We start from the raw sequence: 16913 nt of genomic DNA, 5'->3' as shown, positions 1-16913 counted from the left end.
CAGAAATGTCACAGAACTAACCAGTGATTTTTCTTTTCAAAATCCAAATTCAGAACAACAACATTTAGCTCCCTAAGAACATAGCTTACAACTCTTCTTGTCGTTAGCACTCACTTCCAAGTATGCCAAGGTAAAGTAGAAGAGTAATGGACTTATTGCAGTTTTTGTGGTCATTGTAACATGTCACATATGACAGAACACCATAAAAGGGCCTTTAAGTAATGAATGTGTCCTGTGGCCTCGATGTCTGGAAAGTGTCCATCTGTGACGCATTGCGCACGTAAGCTTGGATTTACAACAAGATGTTGGAGCTGCAGAATAATCAGACGGTTATAGTATCTGTGAGGAATTTACCTATAAAGTTATGGTAGAATGGATTAAAAAAGGTTTTTATTGATATGTAATGGTAATAGGACTGAGTTGTCGGGGAAAACCAGCCAATTACATCTGGACATTGATGAAGTAAGCGAACATAAACTAATATAATAATCTCATCGAACTGTGTTAATCATTGCCGGTTGTTGACTCAGCAGCCAGTCCAATCACAGTACTGTGCAGCATATTCCATCGTCGTCTATACAGGTTGCAGTTGCCCTCGTATTACAAACCATTTCACTGCATGTCTCTTACCAGCCAAACAAGCTACCATAAGGGGCAAGAGATCCTGCCCTGCGTTTGTTGGGTCAGTGTCTGGCACGTCAGTAAGGATAAGATTAATGACGTCAGTATCAGCACTCTGTGCGGCAAAACTTAACACATTCTTATATCCTCTGTTGTTTTTACAGGTTGCAGTCACTTCCTTCGCAAGAAACCAATACAGAGCCTTTCAGTTACCATTCACAACAGGGATCATTAGTGGCGAGAGATTCTCAGCACACCTTGACTCAATGTTGGGCACGTGAGTGATCAGAGCAATAATTTAAGGGTTACCACCCAGTGTAGCATGTTGTAATGAATTCCATCCTCCGTTGTTCATCAGACACAGATCTTAATGTCTGACACAATTTTCAGGATGTTAATTCAGAGAATTTGGTATGAGATCAACTTCTAATCCCCTACTTGATATTTTCTTAATTCTCTTCACTTGGCTGTTTAATATTGTATTAACATTGTGAGGGGAAATTCTGTCTTGGTCACCAATGGAAGTCAAAGGGTTAAACAACCATGCACAGGTAAATAACAAGTCAGTTTTAATAGTATGTTATTATTTTGATAGTGTCTTTATTGTCCATGAATACACATAAAAAGATCATAATCAGACAAACTTGTTACAAGTGAGAATTACTCAATACATCATTTGAATGGGCATCGCGTTATACCAAGATAGAGCGTGACATTTAAGTGTGTTTGGATTGCCGGGCATTGTTGATCGTCTTTCAAATTTCAAATGGTAAATTAAAAAAGCCTTATTTCAACTTGGGTCTCCTGCAATGACTATCAAAACAAAGTTGTCTTTCTTAATTTAGATAGCATGTCTTGCTAGCGTGAGAGACAGGTGTGTAAAAGCAAAACAGTTGACTTAGGGTGTGGATAAAAATGACACTTAGGAGGTGACTGGGATTCAAGGGTGGGCTCCATTTAATCGTGCAATTAGTAAAGGAAGTTGGGGGGAGGCTGTTAAAATTTGTTTTAACTATAGAGTTGACCGCTTGAACGATGCCATCCAGCACAACTTTCATTTGCTACTTTCTGCCTGTTGCGTCTCTGGAGGCCATAGACAATCCAAAAGGAAGCGTGGACTTCGTCTTGGTGATGCCACTGTCTCTTTCAGCAGAGTGTAACTGATTCAATTTCTTGTTGTCCTCGCTCAAAGAGATTCCGCCTAAAAAAGCGTTAAATTTGAAAGAAATTAAGGCAACATAATTAAAAAACGATCTAGAGACAAGATTTATCGTGGAACTAGTAAATTTAAGTCTAGGAGAAACATTAGATGACAAGGAAATTTGATTTTTATTCACGAGTAGTTAAGTTTTCCGGTCGATCCGTAAACCTCATAATAGAGTCTCAGAGTCTCAGAGTCTCTCTGGCCATGACCAAGTGCGTCTACGCGTGGATTAAAATGCACGCGTGATCTGCGGGATAAGAGGGGATCACGGGCGTAGTGCACAAACATCAAGGGTGTAACTCGTTCTACCAAAAAGCACCACACGAAGTGCTCGAATAGTAAGGGTGTAGCATAGCTGTCAATACGCACAAACATTTTGATAATTGATTCAAGTGCCAATTGACTGACCCATAGGCCATAAATGTAGATGCGGATAGCTATTTTTGACCAACATATTGTTCTATGTTTGGGAACTGACTAATTTCATTCTTTATTGCTTCAAGGTTTATCTATCTATATAGACTCTCATAAGATCTCTTTTTTGGAGTTTAGTCAAGTAGTGCTTTGATTCACAAATGATAGGATAATAAAGTTCTACGGGTATTGTTTCCATACATTTCCTTATTAGTCGCAACTAAAGCAGAAACAGTTACACAATTTCTAAATTTGTTAAATTCAAGCTTCATCTCAGTATGCAATTACATTAAGGTCTTTGCTTCACCATAGTTGATTATTCTAAATAATCTAAGATGCTAATAATAATCCTCTAACATTGTGAAAAAAAGCCTAGAATTAAGTTTACTTAGCTTTCATTATCTTTTTAAGAATTACTTTTCGCTAAACCTTATAAATTTATTGATCTGTTCCTTACAAGCGAGTTTAACTGACAGTTACAATGACTTGTTTAACTCATATGTTTTTAGCATGTAATGAAAAGCGTATTAACTGCGTACGCCAGCACTCTTGTTTGTTCCAGCTCTCTGTTTTCAACTCAAGTTCATTAATAAGTATTGATTTTCTATATAATATATTATTATTTTCATATTGTCTTCTATTTGTTTTCTTCTACGTTTATTTTGCAATTACCTATCAGATATTAAACAGCAATAAAGTTGTAAAAATAAAACACAACACAGTGTAGACAGCTGTGTGGAGCTTTGCATACACACAGTTAACCCTTGAGCCCCTAAGACTGACTTGCATCTAATTTCTCCTTACTATATCATGCCTATATCAAATGTAAGAGCTAGGAGAATAGAGATGATCACCAACTAAGACAGCTCTTGACTGTTACACAAATTCTCCTTGTCAGCCTCTTTGAAAATGCACGGAGAACAGTATGGAGAATATGCATACTGATGATAGGGTGTAAAGGGTTAAGAGAACATCTTGGTAATAACCTCTCTGTAAGTTAAAAGCATCAAGTTCGAACACTCTGTTGTTTGTAGCAGTCATCTTTCTTCCTGGTGCTGTACCAACGATTCAGGACCTACCAGAAGCAAATTATTCGGAAGTATAAAAACGACTTATACGGTCGGTAGACGAGGATTCGGAAGTGGCCCACCGAACTACGAAGGAAGTTGAGCTCTTCAGAAGTTAGAGGTCAACAGAGAAAGTACAAAATCGATTTACATGAAAACGTTCCGTTAACTAAACAACAATAACCTTATTGGTTCTCTAAAAACATCTTTTCTCTCATCTAATGAAAGATTATGGGGAAGCCAGTTGTTCGGGAGCCAGCGCTGAGCCCATAAAAGACACTGACCTGTCTGAACCTTTGCGTGAATTCGAAACACATATCAAAGAAAGAGAATTCGTTGATGTCGGTGTGTAATGACGTGATCTGGAATTTTGTTGGTGCGATATAAAGAACTCTATACAGGATCCCATAATCAACCCTCACGTTCTATAAGGGAATCCATGCCAGCCTCTCTTAATGCTTCCTTTGAGAAACCCTTCACAGCAGTGAAAGTACATTCAAAGGTCAGTAGAACAATATTTATTATTTTTAGTACAACTTAAAAGATCCTGATATCAGCTTCAAAAATATCTTCTCGGTAGTTTAAATCGAAGAAAACACAAACAGGGTTGGATAATTATGAAGGCCACACAAGGAAATGTACATGTTACAACTTTTTTATTGATGAAAATGCTTCGGAGATGAAGGAAAGCAATACATAAATATCTCATAATGAACGGGCACAACCACCATTGAAGTAAGAAACAAATAACTAAGATCTGCATTAACATGAACCTTCGTTTCTCTCAAAGGTTTAGCGGTTTTAATCCAGTGTAAGACGATCCAAAATCCGCTGGAAAAATGTTTCGGATACTGCTTACCGCGCAAGATGGCACAGCGACTCTGAAGTGTTTACCGAGATAACCCCAACATCAACGAACAAGCTATCTGTAGGCAATTTAGCGAAATTTCCTGCCAGGAACGAAGCGAAAAACAACTAGCTGTAGTATTGTATTATTAAATCAATTGCAGAAACAACGCAAGCAAATCGATCTCAAAATGTAACAAAACAGATGAAACAGAAAACATTTAGCTTACTCGTTTCCGATGTGATTATCTGCCTTCCTGCTGCCTGTACGCATAATAGGCCGTCTCCAGCACCCAGAAATCGAGGTAAATTGACTGAAAACGTGGATGCTCAGTGATACAACTTATCTGGGTTTTAGGCCCTTGCTCCTCTACTTTCTGCCACAATTGCCCGATTTCCGTACAACAAACACTTTCATGAGTTGTCGGCATTGGTTGACAAGTTCCACACTCGCACCTTTGATAATTTTATATAAAACACCCTCAGAAGCTCAGGTTTAAAAAATTTCTGTTGCACTCTATTAGATTGTACCCTTTCTTTATTGGATTTTTATGTCAAATACAAATAAATCACACAGTAAATTAAATACCAGTCTGAGTTTCCGAGGAGGTCGCATCACTGTCAACATGTTCTGAACTGTCTTCGTGCGGATCGCTTCGGTGAACCCTACGCGGCTCATATTGTTAAGGACGTGGCCCAGACTCTCCTAAAGATTCTGGATTATCCCCATCGCTGTCGTGTACTACGCTTAAGGCATTCGAGTCACTATCCTCTGAAAAAACATCTTCCGAACTCCCGTTACCGACACGAACTCCCAGACCAGTTCTATTGGGAAATATATGTTGCGCAATATTTTAGTTCCACCACTAACGTCACGACTTCTCCCTATTGTTTTTACCGGAAGTGGAATTTCAGTTGAAAATGCCGATTTTCTCCTAAAATAAGTCGAATTGGACAAAACGAATTTCATATCCGTTTTCAACGCCACTTTTTACATAAAAAAACATGTATTTTTGGGTTTACATGCCCTTTATGGCCAGGCGCTATGCCACCACAATGTCTCCCCCTAAGGTAGAACAAGAACAAAGATATTGAATGTAAAAATTGAGTGTTCACAGAAGATAAATGAATTAAATGATTCTGATCTGACATCATGCAAACTCCACCCTAAGCTTTGCGTTCTGTGTAGATCACACAATGCATAAAAAAAATCCATTTCAGGTTCCTCCATGACTTTCCAATTAAATTCTATATGGTTTTAATTATAGGTGAGATAAATACTTTCAAAATTATGAACTTTTAAAATACAAATCCATTAACAAATTGTCATGATTATCTCTACAAAGCCCAGTCATGGTACTGCACATACAAATAACATGGTGCAATAAAGTTACAGGTGTCATTACAACACTGTACTTGTCTACATCTGTAGACAACAGATTTTACATGTTTATCTTAGTAAACGTTTTACTACTGGAAACAATTGTAGTTGTGAATACCTTGAGGTCCTTTTCAGTTAACTGAAGTAATAATTATCTTATCATTTCCTTATACATGTACTTAGCAAATTAGATTACTTTTCTTGGAATTTTTGCAAGACTAATGCCATGCCTCTGAATTGATTATAAGTTGGTCAACAGTGAGTTAACTTTAATAAACAAAATGGATTGCTTGCGAGACCACTGAAATAACCGATCATGAGAACAGCAAATTAAATAGCAGGATTACAAATCAACTCTTGATTAGTATTTTATCCGATCAAACACAAGTAAGTAAATGAAACTAGTCAAAACTTTTCTGCACTGACCTTGCCACCAGCCTCACCAATGCACACAATCCCTACCTTTTATCCTACTTGCATTATTCCATAAAATGGGCTTTCCCACACCGACATACAAATCACCAGAACAAGGCTAAAAGATAGCAAATTCGATGAACTGCGTTTCCTATCGCCGCCTTGAGTAGTAGTTGATTTGCAACGCTATTTACAGTTTGGTAACCCGGCACAAGGAGAAAGTACACGTGGGCTCTTCAGCTGGAGTTTGAGAGAGGAACAGGAAAAAGGAAACGACTCTTGCATTTTGGGAAAGCTTTTAAACTCTTTATGGTGGCCAGTTTACGTTACCGTTTTTGTTCAGGTGGAAAGCCCCTAGTTCGAACGTGGTATGGAAATTATTCTGTGGATTTGAATCCTTTTTAGGGCCTCAAAAAGTTCGGGGTTACCATAGAATCAGTAGCTGGGATATGCGTGTGTGCAGGTAAACGTTCAATCCGCAGTGGGGAGTTCGGAAGCAAACCTTTTCCTCCTCAACCTATTTTTGGAGCTCGAAGCCACCGTAGGAAAAGGAACAGTTTCGGGTTACAGGTTTTTTCACTTCGAGATTACAAAACTATCCATAACATTACTGTAAGATGCCGAGAAAAACGGCATGTTCGTAGTTTAATCGATACTTTTCCTTCCATAAAATGCCTGCCCAACACTAAAGTAAAAACTGCAGTACAAAGGAAATATGTAAAAAATTAAAATACATGGACAATCAATAAGAATGAAAGTGAATTTCATACTTAGACTACAGTAACATCATCATACTATGGAAACATTGAAGTTTGTGACTTAATAAAACTGACTCTATTGCAATATTGTCGTAAGATTTTCTCAACGACATACATCCAAGTCTCGGAGAATCATAGCACTAATTGCAAAGAGGGAAAAAAGAATAGTTGACAAGGGTCGAAAAAAGGGTTTTCCTTCCTGGAAATTTGATGGGATTTTCCTAAAATGTATTCAACTCAGACGCGTAAAAATGAGTCCTTTGGCAATCTGACGCGGTGAAATGCCGAGGGATTAAACGTTTTTTAAAATGTCAAAAGAATGACAATCGTATGCTTATTAATTCACGAAAATATAACAAGAGAATTGAACGAAGTGTTAGCACTACCTGTGGGCAGAGAAAGGAAAAAATTTTGCCTGCCCTAAGAACCAATCGGGTCGCCGGCTTCGTTACTATACCCTCCTAAAACAAATTTTGTTTTAAGAGTTCATAGTAACGAGGCCGCGGATAGATGGAATCTTACAACCCTAACATAACTTTACAATTCTTGCAGCCTGACTGACAGCTACACCGTAACCATTGCTAAATGAATGGCATAAGACAAAGACAAACCTAACAAAAGACAAAGAGTGGTTTACAAGATCAAGTTTTCTGACCGCCAAGGCCCGATATCTGAAACACTAATTGAATACAGACAACTGAAAAAGCACAAAAACTTAGCTAGGCTGCAGTCTTTCTACAGAAATGACCTTCGTAGAGCTAGGGTTGTAAAGAGATACATGTTTGTTACGGAGGGTATAAACTTTTCATTTTCAAACTACGTAGGAAAGCATTGTTGTCGCGAACGGTGACTAACCATTTGAAATATGAAAATTTAATCCAGAATCCTTCTCGAAAGCTTAGAGAAAACTCGCACAAATTTTACATTGTCTAACACTAACACCCAAAAATCCAAAAACTGAACGGGATAAAGAGGTTTTAACTCGGTGGCCTCGTGGCACCGTTCGAGGATGACGCCACCGCGCATGCACGAAAAACTTAGATGTCCCGTATAGGGACCCAGGTGACGGCCTGGCGTCGACCGGTCGCAACAGCATATTGCTACACAAACCACTCAAAATGTATCAGTGAGGATGATTCCGAAATATTTTTGTACAAAAGAAAAATGTGAACGTAACTGTTTAGGAAAAGTGGGATTTAAATTTACTTGAATGAGTGCCTTATGTTTTACGGACATTTTTAATTATTTCTACCATGGAAAATTGTCAAATACTTGTGAAAAAAATACTTCGTGGCTAATAACATGTTGCGTTTCGTCTCAGCTAAAAGAGACTCATCAGAAACCTTTCGGAATTTCTGGGCAAACTGTTTGAGCATTGCGCTAACATCTTGAGTTCGCGAATGGGACTTTGTGTGTTAATAAAAAATAGCTATTTGAAATACTTACGGCAGCCAGTACAGTTTTAATCATTCTTTTCCTGTCTTTTACAGAAACATTGCAGCAAAAGTATGGAATCGTGATGTTTAGTTCTTGCGTGCGTGGAGTCACCAGTATCGAGACAAGGGATGAGATCTCCAGGAAAACAGCGGGAAAAGCAGCATAAAGGCTTCTCAAACTCCATGTGTATTTCATTACAGCAGGCATGGAATCGTTGCCTGCTTTATATGGTCTATTCTGACCATATATATTGACGAAGACTAGAACTGAGGAAGGCTCATTTGCCGGATAAAAGGCGGATTCGATGTTAAAACTGTTCACATCTGATGCTAAGGATCTGTAGATGTCAGCATAGGTTCCAATACAAATAGTAGCGTTGGCGCACTCTCTTATTACGTCTGCTCTTGTGCAAATCACAAGACTGCTGATTAAATGAAAGACAAAGTAGACAATTATGGATGTCCTTTGTGTCATACGCCATTTTCTCTCTGATTGTTGATGGGAGGGTATTCCTGTACCAAAAGAGTTAAAATGAACTAAGGTTAGAACCTTTTTAGAAAGTTATAGAAGCAGATAAATCGTGAAAGGCAAATCGTGTCTCATCCAAAACCCTCCGAACACCCCCCCCCTCAGGCGACCGGTCCATACATTCCCCCCTCCCCCCTCAGGCGACCGTCCACACTATTTCAAGTTCGAGTTGTCAAAAGTTTAAGACAACAAATGACCAGAAATAAATACAAAAACGTTTTACCTGATTTCTCTTCATATAGTGTGTATTTTATAGGAAAATTCATTACCTGACGAGCGAATTCTGAGTTAAATTGCCCGCGAAAACTATCGGTTTTCAAGTGCAATTTAACGCGGAATTCACAAGTCAAGTAATGGATTTTCCTTGAATCTCATAATTGCATCAAAATAAGAAAAAATGAAAACAAAAGTAATATTGTTTGTTCTTATCCTGAGCGCGTGCCCCAGAAAACCATTTCAAAGTCAACTGTCAGAACTTTCATTGCGATAGCGAATAAGAAGCGAGGTTAGTGGTACACATTTGAATCTTCGACAACTTTATTTTTATCTTGTGCTTGTTTTTACATTTGTCTTCAAACTTTTTAACAAGCTTCACACTATTTTAAGGATAATAGTGGCATTTCACTGAATTTACAAGCCGTTTATCTTTAACATCTTTTTCCAAATTTCCAAATCATTTGCTCAAGAAGGAAATTAATTTACACCTTTTGTCTCTCTTGTGGCAAAACTGAAAGAAATGAAGTGTCCAACCGAGAGCGCTGAAAGTTTAACATCGCGATTAAAGGTATTTATTTCCTCTTCTGTATATATGACAATCGACCTTGGCACTTCTTCCATTGTCGCTTCTTCGTCTTGTGCAATGGAACTCTTGCTTGCCATTTTCTAGGCCGTGTTCACAGGATTTTTTCGCTTTTATGCCTCTCCAAGAATTTATAGTTCATTTTAAAACTGGGAAGAACTTCTGACTCACTTTGCAAAACGCTTTTGTTTGTTTTTGGCTCTTCAAAAGGTGACAATGGTTTTGATAACAGTTTAAAATGACATCGTAGAAAACTTTGTTACAATTTGGCGTTAGGTTTTATATTTACGTAGATGCGAAACAATATCACTTAGCCTCGTTTTCAACTCGCAATTGCACGCTACATACTTCGCTTCGTTGGCCAATCAGAATGCGAGATTTTATTTAATTATGCAATTCTAATCAAAATAGGCGGAAGTGTTTAAAAAGTGTTTAAGAAAGCACGTTAGGGGACAAGGAAGAAGCAAGGTGACATGAATATGCAATGCACTGTGATAAAATAACGTGGCTTTATGTTCATGTAAATGTGCCAAGCATGTGCACGGTGTTTTTTGTGTTTCACTTATACATAATGCTTTGGTTAAAGAACAAAATACAAAACTATTGTTTGTGATTGAAGGCGAGTTTCTGAAGCGATTGTGTTGTAGAACTAACATGTTATATATTTTATGTAAATTCGGTTGCATTTGAAAAGTATTTATGTCGCTAACCTTTCGATCTCTGATTAAATTCCGGTCTAACTGTCTTTTCAATGATTAAATTTCAAATTCCACTGATTTATCAGTTTATAACCTTTGGATTTCATCGATGATTTACTTTACATATTTCACCGATATACATGCTTGTAAAATGTTTGAATTTCTTGAATTCCCCGCACCCAAAAAACTGACAACCAGAAATGCGGTGCGGGATAATCAGACAATTCTTAGCCCATTTATTGAACTAACCAACTAATCACAAGACAAAAACAACTGTTTACACTGTTTAGACACCAAAAAATTAAACAAACTCTTTACGTTCGCGGCCAAAGTAAATTGAATAAACAAAACCACTTATAATGACTGTCAATCATCAGGAAAGCACAACTAAAAATCGTTACGAGGAAATGGATTACAGGATTCCAACCAAAAAATAAAAAAGAACAAAATTTAACTGTCCGCTTGTAAAAATCCACAATGAAACTTGTTTACTGTTCAGCGAATATATACTTGCTAGTTTACATATCACACTTCTCTCCCATAGTCTCACGCCGGCACTTAAAACACACTGCCGACAAATGCACTCGTGCTCGGGAATTCAAGAAACCATTTATCTTTTGTTTCATTACGCTTCGCTACATTCAAGCAAAGATAAATGAACAATTATTTATCATATATCAGTCATATGGCGGGTAGAGCTTGATTTTGATACGGGGCGAAGTTACTGGGTTGAATATGAAATGGGGCGAAACTGGCGGATACCGGAGAGTATAATTTAGTATTATCAACTGAGTTGATAACGTATATTGGCCACTGTTAGGAGTTTAAAAGCTGAAGTTAAAAGCTGACGTTTTGAGCGTTAAGCTTAGTCAGAGCAAATGGCGCTCGAAACGTCAGCTTTTAAGAGCTAATGTCAACATGCATCAGACAAACAACGGCAAGTCGCCCAAAATTCGTTTTTTCTTTCCTACTTTCATAGTTTGTAGCCCAATATGTCTTAATAATTGTGGTGTAGGTTTTTTGTGAAAATATACTTTCGTTTTGGAGAAATGAATTTTTTCGTTCGACCGCTGAAATATGCAAATTTTCACCCTGAATATTACCCGAGTTGTGTGACCTCATGTAACGAATTTACTTGACCTCCAGTGTTTCTGTCGGCATAATCCTTTGTTTTATCATATAACTTAATCCCCTGTCATTATTGAAGCTGGCAAAGAAATTTTTTTTTTCTGGTGAATATTTTTGTCAGACATACTTTATCTATGTCGAACAGTAGCATCAAAACAAAGACAGTTTTAACAATGACCGATATGACAGAATCTATTGAGCTTCTAGCTTTTAAAAGACAAAAGGATCTTTGTGTATTTGTTTTGTTCTATTGTGAGACGAACTCAAAGTCCAGCAAAATTTACTTGCTAGCGACTATGAAATATACATGGTGTGCCTACTTGTCGCCACCGTTCATTGGCATATCGAGGCATAAATCACTACAATTTTTATAAAAATCTAACATAACACTCTTACCTTGTTTATTTATGATTTTATTGGACCAATAAGCTGTTTCGGTCATTATATTGCACTTAGGTATTACTTTTTGCCAGGAGCCTAGGTTCCAGCTCGCTGGAGGTCGTCCACGAACTTAAAGTTCTCTGCAATCTTGGCCATATTGTGAACAACATGATCTCGAGACCGAAATTACGATTATCGTTATTTCTAAATTGGCACCAAATTTATGGATATAGTAATTTCGTGGCACTCTTTACCAATGCTCTTTACACGTGTTAAATAAAGAGAAGGACTCGGTCCCACTGTCTTACAACATTCAAGATGGCGGAGGAAAGGGGTAAATGTGCGTTCAGTTGTGATCAGCATGATCTCGACACCAAAATAACGATTATCGTTATTTCTAAATTGGCCCTGAAATAACGAATATCATAATTTCAGTGCATGTCTGAGACCTTCGGGCTCGAAGCTTGGGAACTACTATTCAGGGAAAGATAAAATGGCGGCTTACGGCGGCGAAGGAAATCTCAGTAGTTTGATATTTAGCGTGAAAAGGCTTGGGTGTTGTGATCTGGTTCTCAAGTAAAAAAAAAATCACGGTCTGCAATGGCCCTACCACCTTTTGAACAACAAGAAAACATTGAAACGGTGGTAAAAAGCAGCAAGTTTCGAAGTCTAAACGAAAGATGGGTAAGCTGAGTTTCAGTCAAATATCATGACATTTGGGATGTAATTTCGATACCGAATAAATAGTTCTACATGGTTATACACGCATAGGATTCTGTTGTGTTCACGTGAAGGCCATTTCAGCCATTCCTGCCACTTGTAAGTGGTAGGAAATAAAAGATATGTATAGTTGTTTCGTATTGAAGCCCTGTGAAATCACAAATTTGATTTATTTCTTCTTTGTTTTAGGTGGTCATTATCCATTACTTTTGGAAGTCGATGCTGATGAGAAAGAAAAAATGTTTATGATTATTTCTTCTCTCGAACATTTTACTATTTAGGTACCAAATAATCTTGATACTGAAGACCATTGCATCCTATTATGAAAAATGTACCCCTGATTGCTTTGTCAACATGTATGATGTAATATACCTTGAGATTTGTGGGATTTTCACATGTAAACTAGAAATACCTGTAGAGGGTAATGATGTACTTAATGCAAAGTGTTTTGGTACAAAGTCTGCTTTGCTGTAATCTACCTGAAGGTGCTTTTTATATGCTAGTAAGACTTGCACAGCCCAGTCAAAATGTTCTTTAGTAGTAGTCAAGCTGGCTGTTGTAATTATAGGCAGCAGAGGCCAAACCTCATCCTGAAAAGCAGTCTGAAAGGTGTGAAGTCAGTGGAAGATACTTCATTGTAGGTGGCCAAATTGCAGGCTGTCAGCCCATTTTGAGTGAGTGGTTAAACTCGAGATCGGCTATTTTAACTAATTTTATTGAGAGCCAAATCCTGCAAGGCTTATATTCTGTATTAATTTGAAGTGTTACTTTTATGTTTCTTATTTTGCAGTAAGTGGGCTTGTTGTGGCTATTTTTCTCTCAAACATTTTTTTCAGCTTAGTCAAAACGTTTTTTAGAAGTAGGCAAGCTGGCTATAGTAACAGAAGGTAGAGACCAAACCTTGTCCAGACTAGATGCCTAACAAATGTTCTGTGTGGAAAGCCAAATCCCTGGTTACCGGCACATTTTGACTAGGCTATTTGTTGATTACTGCATTCCTTTTTAATAATTTGCTGCCAATTGTATGCTGTATATAGCTTATGATTTGTGTGATTTTCAAGAGTAAATTAGAAATACCTGAAGATGGTAATGATGTACTAGATAACGTACTTGATGCAAAGCAGTTTTGGCACAAAGTGTATGCCTTGTCCTCAGGTGATTTTAACATGCTAATAAGATTTGTTATTCAAATAATATACATCAGCTGGAATGGGAATATTGAAAGAAAAATAATAATATTTAACCATAACAAGTTTTGGTTTTATGTCCAAATTAAGCACGTAGTTGAAGATCACTGCACTGATCAGGCCCCGAAGGCCAAAAAAGAGCTGTTTGCTATTAGTTTAATTTTTGTCATTTCTATTGATTTATTTTATTTATCAATGTTTCTTTGAGTTATAATTCATTGACCTCTTTCAATAGTGCAGGTTCGCTCGTGTAACCTAATCCCACATGTATGTACAATCTCAGTTGAAATTTTGAGTGGCAGGCAAGCTGGCAATAGTAATAGGCAGCAGAGGCCAAATCTTGTCCTGAATAGAAGTCTGACATGTGTGAAATTGGCAACTATTTCATTGTAGGTGGCCAAATTGTTGGCTGCAGCACATTTTGACCTGGCTGATTGTGTGTGTGTTATGTATGTGTTCTTCTTTTTATGTGTTAAACAGGTCAAAGTACCGAAAAAAACCTCTGTGATAACTTGGTAGTCTAAGATGTAAAAATTTTTAATAATGAGGTAAAGCTTGATCATTCTTAAGAGTTTGCATCTGTTCTAAAAGTTTTGGGGAGAGTTAGGGGAGCATTATTTATACAAATGTATTTAAAAAGTAACAAAAAAATAAAAAGAACTAGGGCAAAATCCCAATTTGCTTTAAAAGTTTATTTTATTAAGAGCATAATTCTGGATATAGCTTGGGATTTGTGTGATTTTCACAAATTGTTAGGTTGTTATGTAAACTTAATTTACAGGAACCTTGTTAGTTTTCAGCTTCAAGAACAAGTACATAATTGCAGGAAAAGCTTGAAGCTTGAAAAATTGACTGATGAAACTGGAACAGATGTCATGAGATTTGTACAATAGGTTGGCCTGGGAGGGACCAAGAATTAAAGAATTCATTGATTCTCTTACACCTTTTGTCTGCATAGTGTGCTTCTGTAGAGCTTAGTTATTGCTGTAGAAAACGTTTTTGGAGGGCCCTTGAGATCACTCACTTTTGAGCTAGTTGCCCCCAGGGAAGGGGATATCTGTACTTATTATCTCCCTTGGGGGGGGGGGGGTGAAGGGTTAAAGACTGATTCTTCTCCAGTAGCCACAAGTACCCCTGCATATGGAAATTTTGAACACTATTAAAGGGCTAGTACCCTCATTTCATACTTGAATTTCTAATTTAGTGTAAGTTATGACAAATAATGAATGTAAATTCATCTTGGTTGTACAGGTTATATCCAGCAGTCCTTAAAAAAAAATAAAAAGGTATTTTTCTGAATTAAAAAAAAAGTGTTCTTGCTTCAAAGTAAGTGCATGATATGTCATTCAATTAATGCTCTAGCAGAGTTTTTGTTTGAAATGCCAAAATCAACTTCATGAGTAAGGACAAAAAAAAAAGGCAATAAGCAAATGTTCCTCTGTATCCTTTATGTCAATTTGGGCTGAAAAACAGGTTTTTTCCTTTTGCAAAAACTAGCTTATTTCACGACCAAAAACGATGCAAACAAGCTGAAACGTTATGTTTTCAGCAAAACAGCGATAGAATCTGCGAAAAAACAATGGAGACAAGCTAACACACAGTGTTCTCAGTAAAATTTGGGCAAACAAAACCTTAAAAACCAAAAAAAAAACAATTGCGCTGACTTACCCATTTTTTGCCAAGATAACTGCCAAAACACTGAAAACTAGCTTGAAACTACATGTTTTTCACAAGATCGCGACGAAATCTGTCTAAAAACTCCAAAATACGGCAGAAATGTACGATTTTTGCAAAATTTTTCGCTAAAGTTGACAAAAACACTAAATTCGACTGAAAAACACGTTTGTTTTTTTTGCAAAAATAAGCTTATTTCAGTTTTAAAAACGCTTCAAAAAATGTTCTCAGCAAAATAGTTTAAGAGTCTGTGGGAAAACACAAAAACCAAGCTTAAACCAAGTGTAAATTGATAAAAAGGCCCGAATTGCGCATTTTGGCAGTTATTTTGGCAAAAAATGGTATATTTTGATTTCAAGCAAACTTTCAAGTAGTTGTTAAAGTTTAGAGCCAAACACAATACCAAAAAAAAATTGGATGTTTTCAGAAAAAATTGTGACCCTCAGCCTAATCATAATCCCACCCTACCCAAGCCCTAACTCTAGCTGCGAGCTATCCTAACCCTAACCCTAACCCCGGGTTAGGGTTAGGGCTCGGGTTAAGAACGGAACTTTTCACTCCAGTCAAAATGATGCAACTGGTTAACATGGTCCAACCAGCCAAAACAAGATAAAATGGTTTAAACGGTGAAAAGATTTTAAATACGTGACATGGTCCAATCGGAAGAAACGATCTCACTTAGTAAAATGGTGCGACTGGTTAACATGATCCAACTTGATAAAATGATGCCAATATCTAAAATGGACAAACTGGTTTAAATAATCCAACCAGTTGAAATGGTCTAACTGGATAATGCATGTGTAACCAGTGAAATTGGTTCAAATAATTCAGGTAAGGATGGTAACATTAGTTAAAAAGATCCAGCATATTACAGTGGTTCAACTGGTAAAAATAATCATCCAACTACTAAAAGTTATTAAACCCCAATCAAAATTAATCCAACCGCTTCAAATAATCTAACTGGTCAAAATTCTTCAGGTGGTTATTTAAGTGAAAAAGGTGACAAAATCTTCTTAAAAATATTTTTGAAGAGGCTTACACCCTTACCCTAAACATTAACCCTACCCCCAAACCCTAACCCCAAACCTTCACCCTAGCCCTAACCTCAATCGCAGACCCTCTAACCCTAACACTAAGCCTAAACCCTAACCCTAACCCTAGCCCCACACCATAACCCTAAAACCTAACCCAAAACCCTAAACCCTAACCTATAGCCCTTAACCTAGACCTAACCCTAACCCTAACCCTAACCCCAACCTTCTCTATCTATCCTGTAAGTGTACCAGTCGGCCTATCGTTTGTTTTTCAGTAAACTTTCAAGTAGTTACTGAAATTTACAAACACAATACCAAAAACCCTGCAATTGAATGCTTGTAGAAAAATATTAACGCCAACCCTAAGCATAGCCTCATCCTAGCCTTAACCCTAATTCTAACACTAAACCCCGCTAACTCTAAGCATAATTTTACCCTAGCCCTAACCCTGATTGTAACACTAAACCCCTCTGACCCGAAGCAACCCAAACTCTAACCCTAACCAGGTAATGGGCTCCTGCCCTAACCCTATCCTCAACCCTGACTTAAACCCTTTACCATAGCTTAGGATTGGTTTGGGGTTTGGGTTAGGTTTAGGATAGCACAGAGTTAGAGTGAGCAC

The 16913-nt window shown here is 37.4% G+C and overlaps 1 protein-coding gene across 1 annotated transcript; it reads right to left on the bottom strand.

Annotated features, from left to right (window-relative positions):
• Positions 1-168: 168 nt before the first annotated feature.
• LOC149052243 (uncharacterized) lies at positions 169-9549 on the bottom strand. Its single transcript, XM_089180506.1, has 3 exons — positions 9491-9549; positions 8152-8566; positions 169-311 (listed from the first exon to the last, which is right to left on the bottom strand). The coding sequence occupies exons 1-3, from the start codon at positions 9547-9549 to the stop codon at positions 171-173; spliced, it is 615 nt and encodes a 204-aa protein (XP_089036632.1). The 3' UTR covers positions 169-170.
• Positions 9550-16913: the final 7364 nt, after the last annotated feature.

The sequence above is a fragment of the Pocillopora damicornis genome, chromosome 1 (assembly GCF_964200805.1).
Source record: "Pocillopora damicornis chromosome 1, jaPocDami1.2, whole genome shotgun sequence".
Taxonomy (NCBI): Eukaryota; Metazoa; Cnidaria; class Anthozoa; order Scleractinia; family Pocilloporidae; genus Pocillopora; species Pocillopora damicornis.
This window is presented reverse-complemented; position numbering and strand designations above follow the sequence as displayed.

What these genes read in the sequence shown, in the direction of transcription:
- LOC149052243 (XM_089180506.1), bottom strand. Translation starts at nt 9,549, where the DNA reads ATGGCAAGCAAGAGTTCCATTGCACAAGACGAAGAAGCGACAATGGAA. An exon ending in ACAATGGAAGAAGTGCCAAG is followed by an intron (nt 8,567 to 9,490) that starts GTCGATTGTCAT and finishes TCATTTAATCAG; the next exon opens with CAGTCTTGTGATTTGCACAA. An exon ending in TTAAAACTGTACTGGCTGCC is followed by an intron (nt 312 to 8,151) that starts GTAAGTATTTCA and finishes ATTATTCTGCAG; the next exon opens with CTCCAACATCTTGTTGTAAA.